The sequence below is a fragment of the Camelina sativa genome, chromosome 8 (genome assembly GCF_030686135.1).
Source record: "Camelina sativa cultivar CO46 ecotype springtype chromosome 8, ASM3068613v1".
Taxonomy (NCBI): Eukaryota; Viridiplantae; Streptophyta; class Magnoliopsida; order Brassicales; family Brassicaceae; genus Camelina; species Camelina sativa.
In genome coordinates this window covers 1,661,171-1,683,790 of record NC_141887.1, presented here as the reverse complement: position 1 = coordinate 1,683,790, position 22,620 = coordinate 1,661,171, and the positions used below count along the sequence as shown (strand labels likewise).

At 39.6% G+C, this 22,620-nt stretch overlaps 6 protein-coding genes and 1 pseudogene across 8 annotated transcripts; 3 read left to right on the top strand and 4 right to left on the bottom strand.

Moving 5' to 3' along the window:
- The first annotated feature begins 535 nt into the window (after positions 1-535).
- LOC104705591 (uncharacterized) lies at positions 536-1,498 on the top strand. The gene is made up of 2 exons (XM_010421616.3): positions 536-893; positions 995-1,498. Exons 1-2 carry the CDS (start codon positions 662-664, stop codon positions 1,279-1,281), a joined length of 519 nt encoding a protein of 172 aa, XP_010419918.1. The 5' UTR covers positions 536-661; the 3' UTR covers positions 1,282-1,498.
- LOC104705590 (peptidyl-prolyl cis-trans isomerase FKBP19, chloroplastic) lies at positions 1,459-5,166 on the top strand. The gene is made up of 11 exons (XM_010421615.3): positions 1,459-1,652; positions 3,123-3,201; positions 3,276-3,345; positions 3,449-3,589; positions 3,858-3,943; positions 4,032-4,082; positions 4,211-4,291; positions 4,378-4,422; positions 4,544-4,599; positions 4,778-4,853; positions 4,940-5,166. The coding sequence occupies exons 2-11, from the start codon at positions 3,133-3,135 to the stop codon at positions 5,033-5,035; spliced, it is 771 nt and encodes a 256-aa protein (XP_010419917.1). The 5' UTR covers positions 1,459-1,652; positions 3,123-3,132; the 3' UTR covers positions 5,036-5,166.
- Positions 5,167-5,776: 610 nt separating this feature from the next.
- Positions 5,777-8,524, top strand: LOC104705588 (protein NRT1/ PTR FAMILY 6.1-like). The gene is made up of 4 exons (XM_010421612.3): positions 5,777-6,354; positions 6,456-6,673; positions 6,835-7,415; positions 7,507-8,524. Exons 1-4 carry the CDS (start codon positions 6,117-6,119, stop codon positions 8,354-8,356), a joined length of 1,887 nt encoding a protein of 628 aa, XP_010419914.1. The 5' UTR covers positions 5,777-6,116; the 3' UTR covers positions 8,357-8,524.
- LOC104705589 (uncharacterized) lies at positions 8,516-13,338 on the bottom strand. Its single transcript, XM_010421613.3, has 4 exons — positions 11,933-13,338; positions 10,711-11,282; positions 10,401-10,620; positions 8,516-9,984 (listed from the first exon to the last, which is right to left on the bottom strand). The coding sequence occupies exons 1-4, from the start codon at positions 13,154-13,156 to the stop codon at positions 8,626-8,628; spliced, it is 3,375 nt and encodes a 1,124-aa protein (XP_010419915.1). The 5' UTR covers positions 13,157-13,338; the 3' UTR covers positions 8,516-8,625.
- A 104-nt stretch (positions 13,339-13,442) lies between these two features.
- Positions 13,443-16,107, bottom strand: LOC104705587 (indole-3-acetic acid-amido synthetase GH3.15-like). Its single transcript, XM_010421611.2, has 6 exons — positions 15,944-16,107; positions 15,525-15,834; positions 15,282-15,383; positions 15,060-15,200; positions 14,293-14,954; positions 13,443-14,193 (listed from the first exon to the last, which is right to left on the bottom strand). The coding sequence occupies exons 2-6, from the start codon at positions 15,812-15,814 to the stop codon at positions 13,604-13,606; spliced, it is 1,785 nt and encodes a 594-aa protein (XP_010419913.1). The 5' UTR covers positions 15,815-15,834; positions 15,944-16,107; the 3' UTR covers positions 13,443-13,603.
- A 10-nt stretch (positions 16,108-16,117) lies between these two features.
- On the bottom strand, positions 16,118-18,820 carry LOC104705586 (indole-3-acetic acid-amido synthetase GH3.15-like; annotated as a pseudogene). Its single transcript, XR_015563946.1, has 5 exons — positions 18,219-18,820; positions 18,001-18,101; positions 17,774-17,914; positions 17,001-17,662; positions 16,118-16,887 (listed from the first exon to the last, which is right to left on the bottom strand). The product of XR_015563946.1 is annotated as an indole-3-acetic acid-amido synthetase GH3.15-like (transcript).
- Positions 18,498-22,036, bottom strand: LOC104705585 (indole-3-acetic acid-amido synthetase GH3.15-like). 2 transcript variants are annotated; one of them, XM_087461940.1, is made up of 7 exons: positions 21,885-22,034; positions 21,499-21,807; positions 21,091-21,192; positions 20,851-20,991; positions 20,043-20,710; positions 19,280-19,874; positions 18,498-18,527 (listed from the first exon to the last, which is right to left on the bottom strand). In XM_087461940.1, exons 2-6 carry the CDS (start codon positions 21,789-21,791, stop codon positions 19,285-19,287), a joined length of 1,794 nt encoding a protein of 597 aa, XP_087318066.1. In that variant the 5' UTR covers positions 21,792-21,807; positions 21,885-22,034; the 3' UTR covers positions 18,498-18,527; positions 19,280-19,284. The 2 variants fall into 2 exon arrangements, with proteins under 2 accessions (XP_087318066.1, XP_087318065.1); XM_087461939.1 differs by having other exon boundaries at positions 18,499-18,527; positions 21,499-21,804; positions 21,885-22,036.
- Between the last annotated feature and the right edge of the window lie 584 nt (positions 22,037-22,620).

Here is a 22,620-nt window from a genome sequence, read left to right as displayed (position 1 = left end):
CTCAATTTGGATAAGTTTTAAGAAACTTTGGTCTGCTACTAGTACTCACAAATTCTATAGGTATCCACATGACCATGAGTAGATGGATTTGATGTTGTCGTTGTATTTTAAACCCTAAATTTCTAGAACCTGCAAATTCGATTGGTATTCACATAACTACGAGTATATGGATTTGATGTTACTATTACCCACATTTATGGTCATGTGTTATGGATTTGATAACGAACTTTGATGTGTTAATAATATCCACATTTATGGTCATGTGTTACTACTTACTATTACCCACAAATTTTATTGGTATCCACATGACTATAAATATATGGATTGATGTTGTTGTTGTATCATAAACCCTAAATCTCTAGAACCCACAAATTATATTGGTATCCAGATAATCATGGATATATTGATGTGATGTTGTCGATTTATCCTAAACCTTAAATTTAAGTCTTAAACCCTAACTCCTAAACCAAAAACCCAAAATATTGATATTGAATCACATAACTCCTAAAACTTAAATCGTAAGTTATAAAATCCTAAACACTAAATAGTAACTCCTAATTATAGTTATTTATTTATTTATTTGGCTGCCCCTCTCTCTCCTTGTATAAACCTTAAACCCTAAAAGAACACAATAGTGAGAGATTATTGAGAGGCTGTGTTAATGGCGTCGAATAATATGGCTAGCAACGTGGTGATATGGGACCAGGACACCTGTCAGATACCCAGTGGTGTTGAAGCTTCATCTGTATCAATGGCGATTCAAAAGGTTCTGAGGAATTCGGGATTTCATGGTAAAATAGAGATTATCACGAGCTTCCACCGATCAAAGTCATCTGCAGACACCCTCAAAGCCATCGAGAAGAGTGGAATTACATACGAAGAAAGCAAATTTGGTAAGCACCTCTGAATCTCTCTCTCTCTCTCTCTCTCTTTAATTAGCTCTCTTTCTCTCAATCTGACTTGAGAGTCTCGTGTGTGGTTTGAATTGAAACAGTGGATAAAGATGCGGCGAACATGGTTCTGAAACTGGCTTTGTATAAATGGACAAAGCAAAATAGGATTCCAGCAAATGTATTCATGATTTCAGGGGATGGTGGGTTTCTGGAAGAGGTCAATACCTTAAAACATTTGGGCTATCAGGTACACTGGTCTTATCGACCAGACTCGGTTAACGACGCGATTAGCCACTCAATCGACCCAAAGCTGTCTTGGTATTCTTTGGTAAGAGGACTTGGTTTTTGGGATCTGGTTCTTTCTTTGAGTAGTGTTGCATCATCTTGATAATCCTAAATAAGCTAAGGATTCCAGTGTCATTCATGAGATATGGTCACAAGAAGAAGTTTTAGGATCTCTATTTTTTTATATTGCAAAACTGTGTGGCTTAAATAAAGCAAATGTATTTTAAAAAAATCCCCAAATGTAAAATGTATTAAAATGAGCCCCAAATGTGTAGGGGTCGCATCATCAAGGCAAACCAATTTACAACATTATTTCTTTCTATCTCTCTCTCTCTCTCTCTCTCTCTCTCTCGCTTCTTCTTCAATACCTTAAGTAAGACACGTTTGGGCTATCAGGTACACTGGTCATACGGACCAGACTCCGTTAAGGACGCCATTAGCCAGTCTATTATTGACCCAAAGCTTTATTCGTTGGTAAGAGGACGTGGTCTTTTAGTGTTGCATCTTGGAGTAGCCAGAATAGAATAAGTAGAACAACTGTTCTGTTCGTTCATCTGTAGGGAGGTCAGAGTAAGTCTTCAGAGCCAGAGTAAGGGATATGTAGGAGTAGGGGGATGTCAGGATAAGTAATCATCAAGTGGTATTCATTGTATCTGTGCATTATCTAGTGCTCGTCAGAGCCAGAGTAAGTCATCAAGTTCTGGGTTCCCAATTAAATGAAGAAATCACAGAGAGTCACACTTTGGACTATCTCGTTGTTTATATTGCATTTAGCATTAGTTACTTCCAAGTCTTAGAACAAAAGCTGCTTTATGGGATATTTAGATTTTGCAGCTTGAGATATTGACAAATATTCTCATTTTTGTAAGGTAAGTTGACAAGTTTAGTTGTTATTATCGAATCCTACATTTTACCTGAAAGTTTTAGAAGTATTATGGATAATGTATCTGAGTTTAATAATTCTCAGTATTCAAAGTTTTTGTAACAAGTTTCTCATAAAGTATGTGTGGTTGCTATACCTTCTCTATTTATTTATTTATTGTTCCTTTTTTTTTAATGGGATTTGGATAATCTAATTGACAAAACTTGTTATTTCTTAGGGAACCTTAAGATCCAAATAATAATATTACAAATTATGAACTTAATTTGGGATTATATAGGGAAGCACCACTAGAAGTCGCTACAAAAAAAAAAAAAATGGAGACATTTTATCTCGAAAAATACTTAGGTTCAGCCCTTGTTCACTCCCTCTTCTTTCAACCAATCATAATCTTCCATCTAATATTTCATTTAAAAAATAAATCAAAATAAAATAAAAAAGCAAAACAAATTCTATATACTTTTAATTAAGGAAAGTTAAATATTGGCTTGGTTTAGATTTTTAAAATTAGAACAAAATTATATGTCGGTTTGGGTTTACAAATTAAGTGGTTAGAGTTTAGATTTTACAATTAAAACAAAATTATATGTCGTTTGGGTTTACAAATGAGATGGTTAAGGTTTTAGATTTTACAATTAGAACAAAATTATATGTCGGTTTGGATTCACAAATGAGATGGTTAGGGTTTAGATTTTACAAGTAGAACGAAATTATATATCGGTTTGGGTTCACAAATGAGATGTTAGGGTTTAGATTTTACAATTAGAACGAAATTATATGTCGGTTTGGGTTTACAAATGAGATGATTAGAATTTATATTTAACAAGTAGAACGAAATTATATGTCGGTTTGGATCACAAATGAAATGTTAGGGTTTAGATTTTACAATTACAACGAAATTATATGTTGGTTTGGGTTTATTTAATAGCAGTTTAAATTTTCTATTTTATAATAATGTTTATAGATTTTATTTCCTTGTTTTTGTAGAAGAGTTTCGACGTGTAATCCAATTATTGGTTTTTTATCTCTCGGGAGACGTACCAACCAAAGTTTTAGTTTTTCAGTTTCAGTGAAATGGCGTCAATTTCATCATTTGGCTACCTCCCTCAATCCACAGCGCTCACCGGAGCTTCCTCCACCACTGTATGACGCCGTACCAGCTCATTGTTTCTTCTTCTTCCTTTAGTCACTGAAATCTCTCGTTTTGATTTTCTCAGAGATGCCGGACGAGTGTGGCTGCACGATTAGGCGACCAATCAGATGAATTCTCTCCTATTCGCTCAACCAGTTCGCTTCTGCAATCTTTAGTTTTCTGTCGATATTGAATTGCCTCCTCCTCCTCCTCCTAAGTAGTAGTGAATTGATTGTGTTTAATTAAAACAAAAAACAGGTGGGAATTGTGGGTGTGTTCATATCACTGGAGAGTTTGATCGCAGAAAATTGTTGGTTTCTTCTGTTGGTTTGTTGATTGGAGCCTTTGCATACGATGCTAAAGATGGAGACTTTTCAGCAGCTTCCCAATTCGCTGACAGTAAGAACTCCAATTCTCTTTTTTTTTTTTTCTTGAGGGCAGAGTCTGAGTTGAGTAGTTTCTTTGTGGAATTTTGAACTGTTTGGTTGCTCTGTTAGGAGTTTTGGCTGTGGAAGAAAAGATGTTTAGATGAATTTATCCCTGAAACTATTCTCTTTTGGTTGCTTGACAAGCTTTTCGAATATTTTCATAATGATTGTTGAATTCATCCATGTCTCCTTTTTATGATTCTACATTCTTTTGGGTATATATATGTCTGCACTCACAGTGCCAGCGCTTAAAGGAAAAGATTATGGCAAAACAAAAATGAAGTATCCCGATTATACAGAAACACAGTCTGGTCTTCAGTATAAGGTCACCCCTCATTTAGTGTCAAATCCTTTTATAGTTTAGAGTCTTTGTAGTGAACCTTTTTTAACTTGGAGATTTGAAATGAGTGCAGGATTTGCGACTAGGAACTGGGCCTACAGCAAAGAAGGGTGACAAAGTTGTGGTAAGGCATATCTATGGTCTCAAGTTTATCTACAAGTTTGATATAGTTAGAGAATTTGGAGTTTGCTTAATGTTTCAAAGTCCAGAATTTGCTACTAGTTATTTAAAAAATTGAGCTGGGCATGTCAGGTTGACTGGGATGGTTACACAATAGGTTACTATGGCCGCATATTTGAAGCTCGTAATAAAACAAAAGGGGGTTCTTTTGAGGTATGAACTCGTTTTGGCTCTTGTATGTTTCATTAGCAACACATGATTCAGTTCTTAACCTGTTTGTTCTATTTTTATATCCGTAGGGGGACGATAAGGAATTCTTCAAATTTACCTTGGGATCGAATGAGGTGTGTGCAATTCTAAGTTCATCTAGTTACTATGCTGGTTGTACCAGTTTAAAGCATGGACTCTATTGTTGAAGGTATGAATTGTTTGTTTTTGGGATGCTGCATGATTTTGGTGTTCCAGGTGATACCTGCTTTTGAGGAGGCTGTCTCTGGGATGGCTCTCGGTGGTGTCAGAAGGTTCAACATATTTCTAATATTTCTCACACTCTATATATTCTCCATATGATTTTCATTGGAAAGTTCATATAGTAAACAGAAACTTACCTCCATGGATCAGTGTAGAAGAGATGTCAAGTCTCACGCAAGTGACTGATGTTGGAATGAAAAGTGTAATAATTTTAGATTGGTATTGCAGGATAATTGTACCACCAGAACTAGGATACCCGGATAATGACTACAACAAGAGTGGGCCGAGGCCGATGACTTTCTCTGTGAGCCATTTTGTTTGTTTCATGTCTATATGTATAACAATATAAGAAAGACAAAAAATTTAAATGTTCTCTTTTATGTTGCGCAGGGACAACGTGCACTAGATTTTGTGCTGAGGAACCAAGGGCTCATAGACAAGACACTTCTCTTTGATGTTGAACTCCTCAAAATTGTACCCAACTGATATTAGACATCAACAGTCTACTACACTCAACGTACATATATATATTTATGATGTGTATACTTTTATCGGCACAGTTGTGTAAATTGAGCTCTGTTTATATCATATAATGTTGGATGCCAGCTTTTAAGGAACTGTACTGAAGTGTCCTTATGATATATTCAATTAAATAGTCAGAAAAATGCGTTAAAATTTTTAAAGCATGGACTAAAATTTGATTCATCTTTACTTCAGTTCAGTGTATATAAATCTAAAATAAAATCAGTTTTGATTTTGATTCCAATAAAGAAGTAGTTGTGTATTGGATTGTACTTCACTTACAAATAAGTTTTGAGGTGACTTTATAATTCTTCTAGCTGTTATTAAATCTTCCTTTTGATTGAAGAAATTGTATAGGGGTTTACTTCGCAAACATAGCTTTTCCCTATTCGTATAACCTCATAGGGTTTAGTCGTTTAGACTTTGGATAATGATTATCCCTAACATAGATTAGTTATTATTACACTTCATAAATTTTTCTCGATATGTAAAAATATGAACACAAACAGTGTTTGCTTCTGTTGTTTTGACTTTTGTTGAGTTAAGCAAATATGGTTAATGGGTTCAATGTCAGAGTCAGCATTAATGGAGACTGCAAAAGAAAAGAAAAAGAACCAAGTTGGAGTGACGCATTGTAGAAACCCCTTAGGTGAGAGTTGTGTCTTTCCAAGTACAAAACCGAGCGATGAATCAACATATATGCATTTTTATGTATGAAATCAAGACCTGAACATGAGTCCTTCCTCTCTTGAATCGAACGTTTTAAACTGTGGGCATAATGGGAGTCCACGTGCAATTAATGCAGGTCCTATATCTACCACTTACCAGCTAGCCCCCGTCTATTTAATATCCAACTTCCCATTTTAAGCTACTGCATTTATACACTTCTCTAACTAATCCTCAAACATCATTTTCTGCTTTCGGATTTTGTTTTATTGATTCAACTATATCATTAAGTTCCCTTTATTGTTCTTAACCTCTCTTGCTGTTTTTGGTCACTGTAAAGATTCCCAAGTTCTATGGTTTTGTGAGCCAAATATCGATTATGGTTGCTTCGGAGATCAAATCCCCTCTGAGTTTCGAGCAAGGTACGCCGGGAGGATGTTCTAGCTCGTCTGTGCATCATAGGAAGCAGTTGAGTGTGTTCTTCATAGAATCAGACAACAGACGTCTTGCTCTTGGTCGTGGCTATACCGGAGGAACCACTCCGGTTAATATTCATGGCAAACCCATCACTAATCTCTCCAAAACCGGTGGTTGGGTTGCAGCTTTTTTCATTTTCGGTAACTTTCATCTTTTGTCTTACATTTGATGATATAGATAGTTCATAGTTGTGCTTGCAGCTTAAGTTAGTTTTGTTTTTTTGTATGGTTGGGATGTTTAGGAAATGAAATGGCAGAGAGAATGGCTTATTTCGGACTATCAGTGAACATGGTAGCGTTCATGTTCTACGTAATGCATAGGCCTTTTGAGAGTTCTTCAAACGCAGTCAACAACTTCCTCGGCATCTCTCAAGCCTCCTCTGTTCTCGGTGGCTTCTTAGCTGATGCTTACTTGGGGAGATACTGGACTATCGCCATCTTCACTACCATGTATCTTGTCGTAAGTACTAGAAACTATTCACTTCTAATTTTTGGTTCAGTTTTGGTTTTTATTTTTCATATCTTTGATTGTTAATTAACGGTAATCATGTGCAAGATTGAAACATATGTTTTGATATGAAATTATTTAAAAATCAATGGTCTTTTGTTGCTTGTGAAAAGGGGTTGATAGGAATAACATTGGGGGCAAGTTTGAAGATGTTCGTACCAAACCAGAGCAACTGTGGCCAGTTAGCATTACTCTTAGGAAATTGTGAAGCAGCCAAATCCTGGCAAATGCTTTATCTCTACACGGTTCTCTACATAACAGGATTCGGTGCTGCTGGTATAAGGCCATGTGTTTCCTCATTTGGTGCAGACCAGTTTGATGAGAAGAGTAAAGACTATAAGACACATTTAGACCGTTTCTTCAACTTCTTCTATCTATCAGTCACTTTAGGCGCAATCATTGCCTTCACTTTGGTGGTGTATGTTCAAATGGAACTTGGTTGGGGTATGGCCTTTGGCACATTGGCCACGGCTATGGGGATTTCTAATGCTTTGTTCTTTGCTGGTACACCGCTTTATCGGCATAGGTTGCCTGGTGGTAGTCCCTTGACAAGGGTCGCTCAGGTCTTAGTTGCTGCTTTCCGCAAACGAAATGCAGATTTTACAAGCAGTGAGTACATTGGTTTGTACGAGGTCCCTGGCTTGAAATCTGCTATTAATGGCAGTCGTAAAATCCCTCATTCCGATGATTTCATGTAAGTTTCTATTTGATTTTTAGGATTTTCAGTTTGTAACTAGTAACCAAAATAAAACTTAATCTAGTATTGATATGGATTCATTATGCAGATGGCTAGACAAGGCGGCGCTTCAGTTGAAAGAAGACGGATTAGAGCCATCTCCATGGAAGCTATGCACAGTAACACAAGTGGAGGAAGTCAAGATTCTGATCAGATTGATTCCAATCCCAGCATGCACTATAATGTTGAGTCTGGTCCTCACAGAGTATCTTACACTCTCAGTGCAACAAGCTTATACACTCAACACACACATTCAACACCTCAAGCTTCCAGTGACGTGCATGCCTGTCTTCCCAGGCCTTAGCATTTTCCTCATTCTCTCCCTATATTACTCTGTGTTCGTCCCTATCACAAGAAGAATCACTGGCAATCCCCATGGTGCTTCCCAGCTTCAAAGAGTGGGGATAGGGCTAGCAGTTTCTATCATATCAGTAGCTTGGGCTGGACTGTTTGAGAACTACAGGAGACACTACGCGATACAACATGGTTTCGAGTTCAACTTTTTGACCCAAATGCCTGATCTAACCGCGTACTGGTTATTAATCCAGTACTGTCTCATCGGAATCGCAGAGGTCTTCTGCATCGTAGGGCTATTGGAGTTCCTTTACGAAGAAGCTCCCGATGCTATGAAGAGTATTGGTTCGGCTTACGCTGCTTTAGCAGGCGGGTTAGGGTGCTTTGCTGCCACCATTTTGAACAATATCGTCAAGGCTGCGACTCGGGACTCAGATGGGAAATCGTGGTTGTCGCAGAACATAAACACGGGGAAATTTGACTGTTTGTACTGGCTGCTCACGCTTCTCAGCTTTTTGAATTTCTGTGTTTTCCTTTGGTCAGCTCATAGGTACAAGTACAGGGCTGTTGAGTCTGAGGAAGACAAGAGTAGAGCACTTCTATAAATACACCATCTCTGTGTTCTGTTCTGCATATCATTCTTTTAAAAGAAAGACAGTAGTACCTGTATCGTCCTATTTTGTTAATGTTTAAGAGAGGACAGTCCGCTTAACGGGATTGTTCTTTTGTAAGAAGACCATAAAATTAAGTCCTGAAAACGTATATTTTGGCAATTTTCAATGCATTCACTGAGATACAAAACAGGGAAATAAAAACACTGTTTCACAAATTCTGTTACAAAAAACGGGTCCAAACATACTAATCCTACAACTGTCTAAATATACCTCAGTCCTTTCATATATTGCTGCCTAGATATCACATACTGAGCCGCAGAGTAAACAATTCCTAAAACTCCCAGAATCCGAACTTGAAACACGTCTGTTATTATCACGGCTGCAAAGCTAAGTGGCACGGTCAGCATCGGTGACGCGTCTGTGTGTTTAGTGGTGTAACTCCACACGTACCTGTTGAATATAATGTGACCTGGTGCTGTGACTATTAAGAGAGCCAGGTTCTTCACTGCAAAAAACCATTCACGGCCTCCAATTTCTACTCCCCAACCTGCGTTTCCACCGAACCAAACTTCTTCCCAAACAGTGTAAAGAGAGGATAGTGCCAAGTATGTTGATATGGCTACTGTAACTGGGAAGTATCTCTGTTTATCACCAAACCCGGATAAGAGATCAGAGTCTTGGTTCAGGAGAAGTAAGATTGGAGCCAGGAAGAATATCGCTTGGCTTGAGCCGCCTGACAGGTGGAGGTTGAGGATTACGCATATGGCAAAGCACATGATTGTGGCGACGTTACCAACCGCAGGCATCCATGCCGCTCCCTCTTCTGACATTTTCTCTACTGCAAAGCTTTGAATCGAGGTGTTTCGGCGTTGCTGCATCAACCTCATTCGTGTCGGGAATATTCCTCTGGCACCGCCTTGGGTTTTTGATTGACCACTCCTCTCAGAGAATTTATCACGCAAAAGTGAAGTGAGCTCAAACTTAATCAGGAGAGCTATAAGCATAAATATCGCTGCATAAAGACCTAGAAGAGATGTTCTTGCACCTTCAATGGCCAACATAGTTGTGACTTTCTTATCCTCCTCCCTTGTGTCCCAACCCCAGGCAACATTATCGTTGAGATCGTTTTTAATTCTGACTTGCCCTTCTAACAAATATGTCACGGGAAAAAGAGCCACGATAAGAGCAAACACCCAGGGAAGCAGCTTTGTGCTTGAGGCAGATGGGAAATGGGTGAAGATGACAAAAACTGAGGCACACACCATTGTTACAACGATCAGGGCGTGTAAAACAGCAGCTTGTAGAAAGAACTCTGCAGATATGTAAACACCCAGAGCTAAACCCATGGCAATGGAATAAAAAGCTCTCAGTTCTACCACATATTTGATTGGGATAAGAGATGTGGCAGCAGCAAGCATCAACAGGAGTGACACAATAAGCAACCAAGACGGCCAAGTCGGTTTGGATGCCATGAATCCATAGATGGAGATGTCATCAGCAGACTGGCGAGCGGCCTTGATCATGTCTGAATGGTAACTCCACGTCATAGGCATCGGTGGCTGCAACAGAATAAACATGCATCCAGTTGCCACTACTAATACCAAGCTTCTTTTAGCTGACTGCAAAAAATAGTAAAATTGTCCTGATCAGTAAAAAGCGACAACTGAACTCTCTTTTTAGTGTTTATACTCTTTACATCAAGACCTTAGTTCCAGCATTTACTACAACTAGATACAGTCTACAGCACGACTATAACTAGATACAGTCTAACTACTTCATAGAGTTAAAGTAAAGGTTTTAAAACATGAAATGAATGCTTTCAAGAATACAGTTAAATAGAACAATTCTCCTATAAAAACATCAATTAGTATTCTTTTTACGCTCCATTATGTAACCTCTGATAGTAACCAACAAACTATGATTTACGTCCAAAGAATCTTGTTGGAGAACTTTTTCTTAGGTATCGGTTCCTTTTCTAGATAATCAGACAGAGATTCATCAAACAAAGCATATGCAAATAGTATAACAGACATACCAAGACATGCGAAAAGTGGAGGGCAACAATTGGTATACAGGCCAGACCAATTGAAACGATGCAGAAACCAAGAAGCAAACCATCAGTAGGAGGTCTTCCATTCCACCACTGCAGAGCATCAAATATTGTTTCCCGGCAAAACCAAACAGAGACAGCAACCACTACGGCATGAGCATAACCTTGCCATGGTTTCATTTTAGAGGCAGATTTCGACTTCTCCCTGCACATTCCACCAATTGAATAACCAAAAATCAAATTTAAAATTCAAAATGAGAAATTGCTTGTAGAAGTTAAAATGCCCAGTGCATACTTGTATAGCAGGAGGGGAGGGGAAACAGCCAGCAATAGAGCTGCAGACACCCATACAATTGATTTCGATGATAGGAAGAGCATAGCCAACTTTGCTGAATAAAGACAGGTCAAGATCCAGACTGCCTTTTGTCCAATTCGGTGGTCAGCAAATAGTCTTCTCACCACAGTCAATCCTATTAGCGACGTCAAGATAACCATGTAGCTGGGGTACATCACATCATCTTCCATTCCATAATAGTATATGCTTGAGTAATTGAAAAAGCGGTCTTCGATGTAACATAGCAATAATGCATGGGCCACCATACCAGCTTCAGTCAAGAAGTGAAATTTTGATGGAAGAAGAACAAGACCAGGAATCACCATGGCTATGATAATGTTAGCCACTATTAGCTTACAGAATGATTTGAGGAACATGCCGGCTAACCATATGTTTAAATCCCAATAATTATGCATGACGAACCATATAACCATTAAGCTTCCAAGGGCAACAAATGCAAAGTAAGAGGGCACACTTTTCTTTGTAAAAAACCGAGCAAAATAAAGCCCAGCGACTGCAGGAAGCGGAGTAAACTGCAAGATAAACAGAGAATAGAAATTCCATTGTTACTAAAAAGGTGGGATCATAAATCAATGACAGGACATAACAAATGGGGCAATTTATGAAATTCAATGTGTCAACTGATAACTTTCAGAAAGGAAACCTTCATAGATGGACACATGCATTACTTGAAAGCGGTAAAAGAGTAAAACAACTATATCAACTTGCTGCAGCAAATTCTACAAGACTACTATGACATGCGTCAGCTGCCACATACAAGTCAACTTTCTTTAACTAAGAAATAGTGTGTGGACTGATAGGAAGCACCCGCAGAGAAGGCACAACATTAAATTGTCAACATATGCCTTAGTCTATATGTCGTATATTTCTTTATAAGTACAACTTGTATGTATGCTAAAGTTATAGTTTTGTAAACTTTTTTGATATTCAATGTTGGAACTACGGCCTTCAAAAGCTTATACAGGTGATCCAGTCATATATAAAAGAAAATACGAGTACTTTTTCATTCCTACGACCAACTATTAGATAACATACGATTCTGGTAGCTTGCAATATGCTAGACTAAAGAGACGAATTTCATGGGATACCTAGTTGACTAATTGAAAGCTCAAGGACATAGTAATTAAATGCTGTGCAATGAGAACTGAAGTGAAATACTTACCAGAACTGGAAATCCTACAACAATAGCTCCAGCAGAACTCACGATCACAGACAAAGCTGTGAAAAAGGCTGAGCTAAGAGCACCCGAGATCATTCCAAGAACAGAAGCACCAGCGCCAGCAGCACCTCCAAGCAGTGTTATGGTCACCAAAAGGTAGTTCAATGGAGGGGGCACTTGAATATACTTCCCAAAAGAGCGGAAAACAACTCTAATCTCCAAACAGATCACAATAATGACCATGGCAATGGCCCCATTCACAATCCGAATGCTCTGCAGCTGATGGGAATCCTTGGTAACCCACCATAGACCACCTCTTGTCGAAGCATAGAGCTGGAACAAGAAAGGGATAAAGAACAAAAGCAGCAAATCACAAAGTGAAGCAGCTGATGAGAAAACCACAGAGTAATGTGACGCCACGTGAAACAGAAGCGGCATAAACATCAAATTCAGCGAAAGGAAACAGCTCTCGAGCTGTCCAAGGATAAAGCTATCATCAGGGATCTCTCCTCCATGATACTTAACTTCCTGCTTGGTCTTGAACGAAGAAACCCTCGGAATAGCGAAAATCCAATAGAAGACGCATGCGAACAAGAGGTAATAGTACGAAGAGTTGTTCATCCCAACGGCAGAGATGGTAGCCCATGCGAAAAACGAAGAGGCGGTGAATGGGACGCAGGCGAACAAGAGACGCTCCAGAGCGACAACAATTGAAGGATTCTCCAGCTGAAGCCATTTGAATTGGAGCGAGGACCAGCAACCAATGAGGAACGTAGTCTCCGCGCAGAGAAAAGCCGCGAGCAAGCCGAGAGGAACTGAATTGAACGAGGATAAGAGAGAAGAAGAGAAGAAGAAGGAGATCTGAGCAGCGATCAGCGACATCCATATACCGAGGAAGCCTCCGAATTTGACATTGAGAGAATCGACGATGTAGGAGATAAGGAGGCCAATTGTGAGGGTAGCGACAACCGGAGCGCCGCCGAGGTCGAGGAGGAAGGCGGCGCATGGGACGAGAGCAATTGCGATCCGTCCATTGTAAGCGAAGGAAGACGGAGAGAATCGAGAGTTGTTGGATCTCGAAGTAGGAGTAGCTCGATCGATGAAGTTTCTGGTGGAGCCAGGGCTCATATGAGGGGAGTAAGAGGAGGAGGAGGATACAGTAGGTTCACCGGATGAAGTGGTTATATGCGGCCGGAACAGCCGCGGCTGTAGCTCCGGTGGCATCATCGTCGCCGGGATTTTTTTTATTTGGGATTACAGATCGATGGCGAGTCTCGCCGTTTACTGATGGAAGAAGAAAGGATCTGTGTGTTGATTTCGCGGAAACTGTGACGTGTCCGGAGGAATCGTAGCCATTGGATCTTACCAGTGAGGCTCTCTCCTTTAAGCTTTCGTAGGTCCGCATCCACTGAATAGTGTAGACAAAAAAACGCTGTCGTTTCTAGGAGTGACTAGTGACGACAAAACGACAGTGTTTTCACGATTCATTAGTAAAGTCACGATTCATAGAACATTTACTCGACAATTGTAACGGACTTGTGATATTGGATACCTTGTATAACAAATTACTGAATTAGGGTATACATTATGAATGTTAACGTTACTATCTGTTATTAATTGTTACGGGATTTTTTATTCTTTGATTATTATTTCACACATTATGTAACGGCGGTTTTATCGGCTGGAATGTAGCTCATGTAGCTCCCACGATGGAGTTTTCCGGCTAAGAAACTTGGAAACAACATTGGTCTCCAGTATCTTCAAGGCGTCTTCATTCGTCACTGACCTCGGAGTCTTGTACTGACTCACAGAAGAGCCTCGAGACAAGAACAAACTCATGAGGTCATCGAAAGCGCCAGGTTTAACAATCTTAATCTCAAGTGGTCCAATGATTTTATCATTCTTTCGTCCCTTTCTGTACACAGAGTCGAGAGCCTCCTCAACGGTGAAGCAACATTCTTCCAAGACTTTGCGGTCAGGCTGGAGCTTCGCGTTCTTGAATTTGCTCCCGAGTTCCCAGTAGAGCACGTAGTGTCCTGGCAACGAGGAAAGATCCACACGGCTAGTGAAATCCATGAGCATCAGGTCATGTGGCTCCAGCAGGAGACTCGCGTTCCTCACTGCCTTGAGGAGGTCTTCTTCGTAGGTCTTGCTCAAGTCGATGCTTAGAACAACTTTTTGTCTCCCAACAAAATAAAACTGTGGCGCATTGTTGTGGAAACCAGTCACTCGTAAAACATCCCCTAAACGGTACCTATACAGACCTGTAAATCATTACATTTATTTTGTTAGAATAAAACAACATAGACATTTTTTTGAACAAAAGTACATTTATTTTGTTACGGTGAGTAAAAGAAACTTACCAGAAAACGTTGTGACAAGAAGTTCATAATCATGGCCAATTTTAACATCGACAAGATCAACGACCACAGGGTCTGAGGTAACATGACCAGCTTCTTGATGGTCTTTCACGACCTCTATAAACTCAAAGTACCCCATACTTGTAATGATAGTGTAAGACACATCACTAGGCTTACACAGAGGATTGAGATTGATTCCGATGAAACATTCAGAGCTGCCATACCAAGATGAAATCAGTGGAAGACCGCCACCATAGAATTCCAGCAACGGAATGTACTGTGCCATGGTGCCTGTAACGACGGCTTCGATGCATTTTGCGTTTGGCCATAGTCTCCTCAGTATTCCCTCCCATGAGGTTTTACTGCATTCTTTCTCGATCAGGCTCGCTAGTTCCGGATTTGGAGCGGTGAGGAACTTACTGATCCCTAAAACACATTGGGGGTCAGTGATCCAGTCGCTGAGACGGCCAGTCCTTATGTTTGAGCATAACTCATTCCAATGGTCTTCAAAAAACTTGATTACTTTGAGGAAGGAAGAAGCATAGGGTGCACCGAGGCGAGCTACATATTCTCGTTGTAGAAGCCCACAAAGCAATTGGCAGTACATGCCCTGATTAGTGTCTTCACAAGTTGCAATAGTATGAGGGCTTATTTGTACTCTATCCCTGTAATTTTTATAACAAACACAAAAAAAGAAACCGGAATAAAACATTAGCAGAAATAGTGAACTGTGTAATGTAATGAAGGTTCAAAAAAGTTTTATTGGTTACCAAAGAAAAGAGTTGGTTGGGTTCACGCTTTTCAAAACACAAGTTATCATAAACCTGACCATCAACCCAGAGGCAGTCTCGCTCTCTCGGGTCACGAAATAAAACATGAGAGATTTGCCTTGGGTAAGCCCTTCGATGTGCCTGCATTCAATAACAACAACGTGTTTAGGGTTTTGCTTACTCTTTTTAGGTATCAACAACTTGGAGTTTGGAACTCTTTACTTGAAGACTAGAGGTGCATAGAGAAATCCAAACAATATCCTCTGTTCCAAGTCCTCTGCTGTCAAAGGAATCAACTTTGGAACTCCTCCTGAAGTACCAGTGCTGCAAAAACAATCACTTTCTTACGTCTTTTACATATTATACTACATTATTGACGATTAACAAACTTATGTATCAACAAGTTTTGAAAAAAAGATTGCTTTTTGTAAAAAAGAGGGATTAAGATAATTGTTGTGAATGTACGTGGCCAAGAGCAGACTGATGGGTCGATCACAAATGAGATCTGACGACTCTCCATTAGCGATACGATCGATATAAGGCTTAATATCTTCGTAGGTCACAACGGGTAGGTTCTTCTTGAAGCTCTGCTTATCAAGTTGACCGTTGAGGAAACCTCTAAGGTACTCTGTTTGGGCATTACGTGAAAGTATTGCTTCCAAAACGGAATCTTGAATCTTCTTTACGTTGGTAGTCACATCCTCAAGAAGAGACATGGCGGCTATTGGGTTTGTTGGATCGAACTTTGGCAGCATGTTTGCTGCTTTTCAAAAGTCTGCAACAACAATAACGAAAAGCAAAACCCTAAGTCTCTCGCTTATAGGTTAAAAAAAAGTCTGATAACTTGTGGACCACAAATGCTTAGAAAAGAGTGAAGAACAAACCTCTGTTCTGGCGCAGTGGATGAGCTCTCTCTCTCTCTCTGTCTTGCTGCAGATAGATAAAGGGTGTGATGTGGCAAAAAGATCGTGTGCCGAAAATTCAGGATGGGTTTCCGACAGATGCTCGGAGGCAAGTTAAGCATTATGGGGTTCAATTGATAAATTTGATACCAAAAGTGTTCAAATTATTTCGAAATTATATATAGCACCACTTAAGTTTACCAATTGAGTTTGACCTTAGCTTAATTGTGATTTTGTGATATAACAATGGGGAAAATTGTAAATATTTAAACTTAATAAAATTCTTAATTATTGTTTCCCCTGCCCAAAGGTCACACAGATAATGTGACGGTGGTTTTAGCGGGTGGAGTATAGCTCACGTAACTCCCACGTTGGAGTTTTCCGGCTTAGGAACTTGGAAACAACGTTCGCCTCTAATATCTTCAAGGCTTCTTCATTCGTCACCAACCTCGGCGTCTTGTACTGACTCACGGAAGAGCCTCGAGACAAGAACAAATTCATGAGCTCGTCGAAAGCACCAGGCTTAACAACCTTAATCTCCAGTGGTCCAATGTTCTTATCATTCTTTCGTCCTTTTCTGTACACAGCGTCAAGAGACTCCTCGATGGTGAAGCAGCATTCCTCCAAGACGTTCGGGTCGGACTCGAGCTTCGCGTTCTTGACTTTGCTTCCGAGTTCCCAGTAGAGTACGTAGTGTCCTGGAAACGAGGAGGAATCTACACGGCTAGTGAAATCCATGAGCATCAAGTCGTGTGGCTCAAGCAGGAGCTTCGCATTTGTCACTGCCTTGAGGAGGTCTTCTTCGTAGGTCTTGTCCATGTCGATGCTCAGAACAACTTTTTGTCTTCCCAAGAAACGAAAATGTGGCGCATTGTTGTAGAAACCGGTAACTCTTAAAACATCACCCACACGGTACCTATACAGACCTGTTAAATCATATAAGAGATCATCATGTGAAAAACATATTGATCTTTGATAAACATTAAGAATACAATCAAAATGTCTATGTTCTTGTCTATGAAAACGTTGCGAGACTTACCAGAAAACGTTGTGAGAACAGGTTCATAATCATGACCTATTTTAACATCAACAAGATCCACAACCAGAGGTTTTGCGGAATCATGACTAGCTTCTTGATGGTCTTTCTCGACTTGTAAGAACTCAAAGTACCCCATAGATGGGATGATAGTGTACGACACATCACAAGGCTTACACAGAGGATTGAAATTGAATGAGATGAAACATTCAGAGGTGGCGTACGACCTTGAAATCACAGGAAGACCGCCGCTATAGAATTCCAGCAATGGAACGTACTGAGCCATGGAGCCGGTAACGATGGCTTCAATGCATTTTGCCTTTGGCCATAGTCTTGTCACTATTGCCTCCCATGAAGTTTTACTGCATTCTTGCTCGATCAGGCCCGCTAGTTCCGGATTTGGAGCGGTGAGGAACTTACTGATCGCTGAAACACATTCAGCGTCTGTGATCCAGTCGCTGACACGGCCAGTCCTAATGTTTGAGCATAACTCAGGCCAGTGATCTTCCAAGAACTTGATTACTTTGAGGAAGGAAGAAGCAAAAGCTGCACCGAGGCGAGCTACATTATCTCGATCTACAAGCCCACAAAGCAATTGGCAGTACATGCTCTGAGTAGTGTCTGCACAAGTCGAAATCGCAAGCGGGCTTATATGTGTTTGATCCCTGTGAGTCACATAAAAAACACAATAAAGAAACACTAGTAGCACCAAGAGGCATGTTCAAAGATTGAATGATGTTAGTGTACTCTAGGAGCAAAGGTTCTAAGGGTTTTACCAAAAAGATGAGTTGGTAGGTTTGAAGCTTTTCAGAAAGGAAGTTAGCATAGTCCTGACCATCAAACCAGAGGTAGTCTCGCTTTCTCGGGTCACAAAATAGAACATAAGAGATTTTCCTTCATTAAGCCCTTGGATGTGCCTGCAAGCAGGGGGTTGGATTAAACTTACTCTCGTTTTAGGTATAACACACAGACGAACACTTGGAGTTTGGAAAACTCTTTTTACTTGTAGATTAGAAGTGTAGAGAGAGAAGTAAACGATTTCCTCTGTTCCAAATCCTCTGTTGTCAAAGGAATACCTTTGGAACTCCTCCAGAAGTACCCGAGCTGCAAATACAGTTTTGTCCTTAACTCATTACAGAATCTATAATAAACAATACTTTAATTTAATCTGCAGAGGTTTCAAGATTCAAAAAAAAGGTGGATCGTTTAATTTGAAGGTACCTGGTCAAGAGTACATTGATGGGTCGATCACAGATGAGATCAGATGGCTCTCCATTAGCGATACGATCAATATAAGACCTGATATCTTCGTAGGTCACAACGGGTAGGTTTTTCTTGAAGCTTTCCTTATCGAGTTGACCTTTGAGGAAACATCTAAGATACTCGGTTTGAGCATTACGTGAAAGTATTGCCTTCAAGACGGAATCTTGAATCTGCTTTACGTTGGTGGTCACATCCTCAAGAAGAGACAGACAAGCTTTTTGGTTTGTTGGATCGAGCTTTGGCAACATGCTTGCTTGCTGCTTTTGACTGTCAACAAACGAAAAAAGCAAAACCCTGTCCAAGTCTTATCACGAAACTGCTTACAAAGAGTGAGGGGAAACCTCAAGTTCTGGCGAGGTGGATGAGAGCTGTGGCCTCTCTCTCTCTCTCTCTGTAACGCTTGAGACTTTTGGAGGAGAAAAGCAGACGCAAGGTGGCTGATGTGGCGATATGTTCGGTGCCGTCCATAGTGGAGCTGTTTCAGATTTGATATATTATATTTTTTTGTTTGTTTTCTTCCATATAGAGAAACAATATAATCAACAAAGGACGAGATGTGGAGATTTTAGTAATGATTTAAACGTGTGATTGATAAGTTTTGGAGTAATAAATTAACAATGTAATATGGAAGAAAAATAAATTAGAAAATACAGCACTAGTGCACTACTATATATACTGTATATAAAGGAACAAAACTCTCCTTTATACTGTATTATTTCTAAAACAAAGACTTTTCGAGAAGATTCTAAATGGACATTTATTTTGGAATGGAAATAGTAAACAAGGAAAGGCACGAAACAAGAGTGTGATTTTGTATTTGATTAATTCTTTTACTATAATCTTATCTTGCGTCCTTTATTTATTTATTTTTTTATTTTTTCAAAAAACAGAGTGTACTTGCATGACAAGATGAATGAAAGAGAGTACACTCTTGTTTTTACTTTTTATCAAAACAAGATTTATAACTTTTGAATGAAGGATTAAAATGCTTAATAACCCCTGCCCTCAAGTCAAAAAACCTGATTTATCGGTTGGAGTGCAGCTCATGTAGCTCCCACGATGGAGTTTTCCGGCTAAGAAACTTGGAAACGACGTTCGCTTCCAATATCTTCAAGGCTTCTTCATTCGTCACTGACCTCGGCGTCTTGTACTGACTCACAGAAGAGCCTCGAGACAAGAACAAATTCATGAGCTCGTCGAAAGCACCAGGCTTAACAACCTTAATCTCAAGTGGTCCAATGTTCTTATCATTCTTTCGTCCTTTTCTGTACACAGCGTCGAGTGACTCCTCGACGGTGAAGCAGCATTCCTCCAAAACATTCGGGTCGGGCTCAAGCTTCGCGTCCTTGACTTTGCTCCCGAGTTCCCAGTAGAGTACGTAGTGTCCTGGAAACGAGAAAGAATTTACACGGCTAGTGAAATCCATGAGAATCAAGCCATGTGGCTCGAGCAAGAGCTTCGCGTTTGCCACTGCTTTAAGGAGGTCTTCTTCGTAGGTCTTGTCCATGTCGATGCTAAGAACAACTTTCTGTCTTCCCACGAAACGAAAATTTGGCGTATTGTTGTAGAAACCAGTCACCCTTAAAACATCGCCAACACGGTACCTATACAGACCTGTTAAATCGTAGACATCATCATGTCAGAACATATACTTTTGATGCACACACATATTAAAACGTCCATTTTTGTCCTCTATCATTTTTGTTAAACAGAGACTTGAAAAAAAATTCTAAAAAGACATTTTAATTTGAAATGTAGAGAGTAAACATGAAAATGGCTTACCAGAAAAAGTTGTGACAACAGGTTCATAATCATGGTCGACTTTAATATCGACAAGATCGACGACCACATGGTTCTTCTCCACGGGATCATGACCAGTTTCTTGATGGTCTTTCTCGACCTCCAAGAACTCGAAGTACCCCATATATGGCATAATGGTGTACGACACATCACAAGGCTTACACAGAGGATTGAGATTGAGACCGATGAAACATTCAGAGCTGCCGTAAAACGTTGAGATCACAGGAAGACCACCGCTGTAAAATTCCACTAACGGAATGTACTGTGCCATGGTGCCTGTAACTACGGCTTCAATGCATTTTGCTTTTGGCCATAGTCTTGTCACTATTGCCTCCCATGAAGTTTTACTGCATTCTTGCTCGATCAGGCTCGCTAGTTCCGGATTTGGAGCAGTGAGAAACTTCCCCAAACCTGATACACACTGGGCGTCTGTGATCCAATCACTGAGACGGGCAGTCCTTATGTTTGAGCATAACTCAGGCCAGTGATCTTCCAAGAACTTGATTACTTTCAGGAAGGAAGAAGCAAAGGGTGCACCGAGACGACCTACATCTTTTCGTTGTAGAAGCCCACAAAGCAACTGACAGTACATGCTCTGAGTAGTGTCTGCACAAGTCGCAATTGCATGCGGGCTTACCTGTGATTGATCCCTGTAAGTCATATAATAAACACAATAAAGAAACGTCACAGCACCAAGGAGAAGCTTCGCTGAAACCTGAATAAAAGCAACCACACACTAGCAGAAAGGCAAGTCATCAATGTGGGAGCAAAGGTTTTATTATTGAATTACCAGATATATGAGTTGGCTGGCTCAATGCTTTTCAAAACACAAGTTAGCATAGTCCTGACCAGTATCCCAGAGGCAGTCTTACTTTCTCGGGTCACAAAATAAAACATGAGAGATTTTCCTTCTCTAATCACCCCCATGTGCCTGTAGACCGAGAATAATGAGTTTTATTTAGGTCTTTTACTTACTCATTTTCGGGTATCAATAAAACTTGACACAAGTTGGAATCTAAGAACTCTTTACTTGTCGAGTAGAGGTCTATAGAGAGATGCAAACGATAACCTCTGTTTCAAATCCTCTGTTGTCAAAGGAATCAACTTTGGAACTCCTCCTGAAGTACCCGAGCTGCATATAAAATTGCTTCCTTAACTCTTTTTACATATTCTATAATTAACTATACTTGTACATTTTTTCAATTGTAACAAGAAAGTCTTGTATGAACAAGTTTTAACCAAGATTCTATAGATTTCAAGTCGCTTCCCGAAATTTTAGTCAACAATTGGTTTAAATGTTGCAGCATATAAATTTTGCATTAAACTTCGAGTAATTGTTTGTTATGACAGATTCACATAGCAGAATTTTTTTTTGCTTTGAATCTGCTGCAGAGATTCCAAGACTCAGAAAAAGGTGGATCATTTATGTTAAAGGAACCTAGTCAAAAGTACACTGATGGGTCGATCACAGATGAGATTTGACGGCTCTCCATTATTAGCTATACGGTCGATATAAGGCCTAATATCTTCGTAGGTCACAACGGGCAGGTTCTTCTTGAAGCTTTGCTTATCGACTTGACCGTTGAGGAATCCTCTAAGGTACTCGGTTTGAGCGTTACGTGAAAGTATTGCTTCCAAGACGGAATCTTGAATCTGCTTTACGTTGGTGGTCACATCCTCAAGAAGAGACAAGCAAGCTTCTGTGTTTGTTGGGTCGAACCTTGGTAACATAATTGATTATTGTCTGCTACAAAAAGCAAAACCTTAATTCTATGTCTTTATCACGAAATTGCTTACAAAAGAGTGAAAAGAAAAAAAAAAAACCTTTGTTATGGCGAGGTGGATGAGCTCTGTCTCTCTCTCTGTCTCTCTCCAGCAAAGGCCAACGGTGTGATGTGGCGAAATGTTTGATTTGCCGTAAATTCTTGATATTGATAAACACTTAAACAGATTTGTTATTTTAACATAAAAACCAGAAAATATTTGTTAATTTTTTCAGAAAGTGGGTTTAACAAAAGGTTGTGAGACAAACAATGCAACACGTGGGTGTGGTGAGTATTACGAGGAGATAAGACATAAGCTTCACGGGGGAGGTGACACATTGAACATTTGATGCATGATTTTCTTCTATATTTTTGTCCATTCTTTAATTTTTGTTAGTGCGACGATTATGACTATGTGATTATATCCGGATAAAATGAAAGATCATTAACTCGAACGTCAACAAATGTAAATGAAGAACCATATGAAGTCCACTAGTCATAATTTAAAAAGATCGAAGTGTAACGAAAGAAAAAAACCCTTTTGGTATTCAACGTTCACTTTTCGGTAGGAAATTTATACATTAATTATTATTATTGAAAAAAGTCTTACAGATAATGTGACAGCGGTTTTATCTGTTGGGATACATCTCATGTAGCTCCCACGATGGAGTTTTCCGGCTAAGAGCTTCTCCAACGGTGGATTTAGCAAAGGTTTTTATTACAGATTGTGATTAAAAATAAATCAGAACTAATAAAAAAGATAAGAGTTGCCTCTTATTTAACAAGCTTAAGAGTTG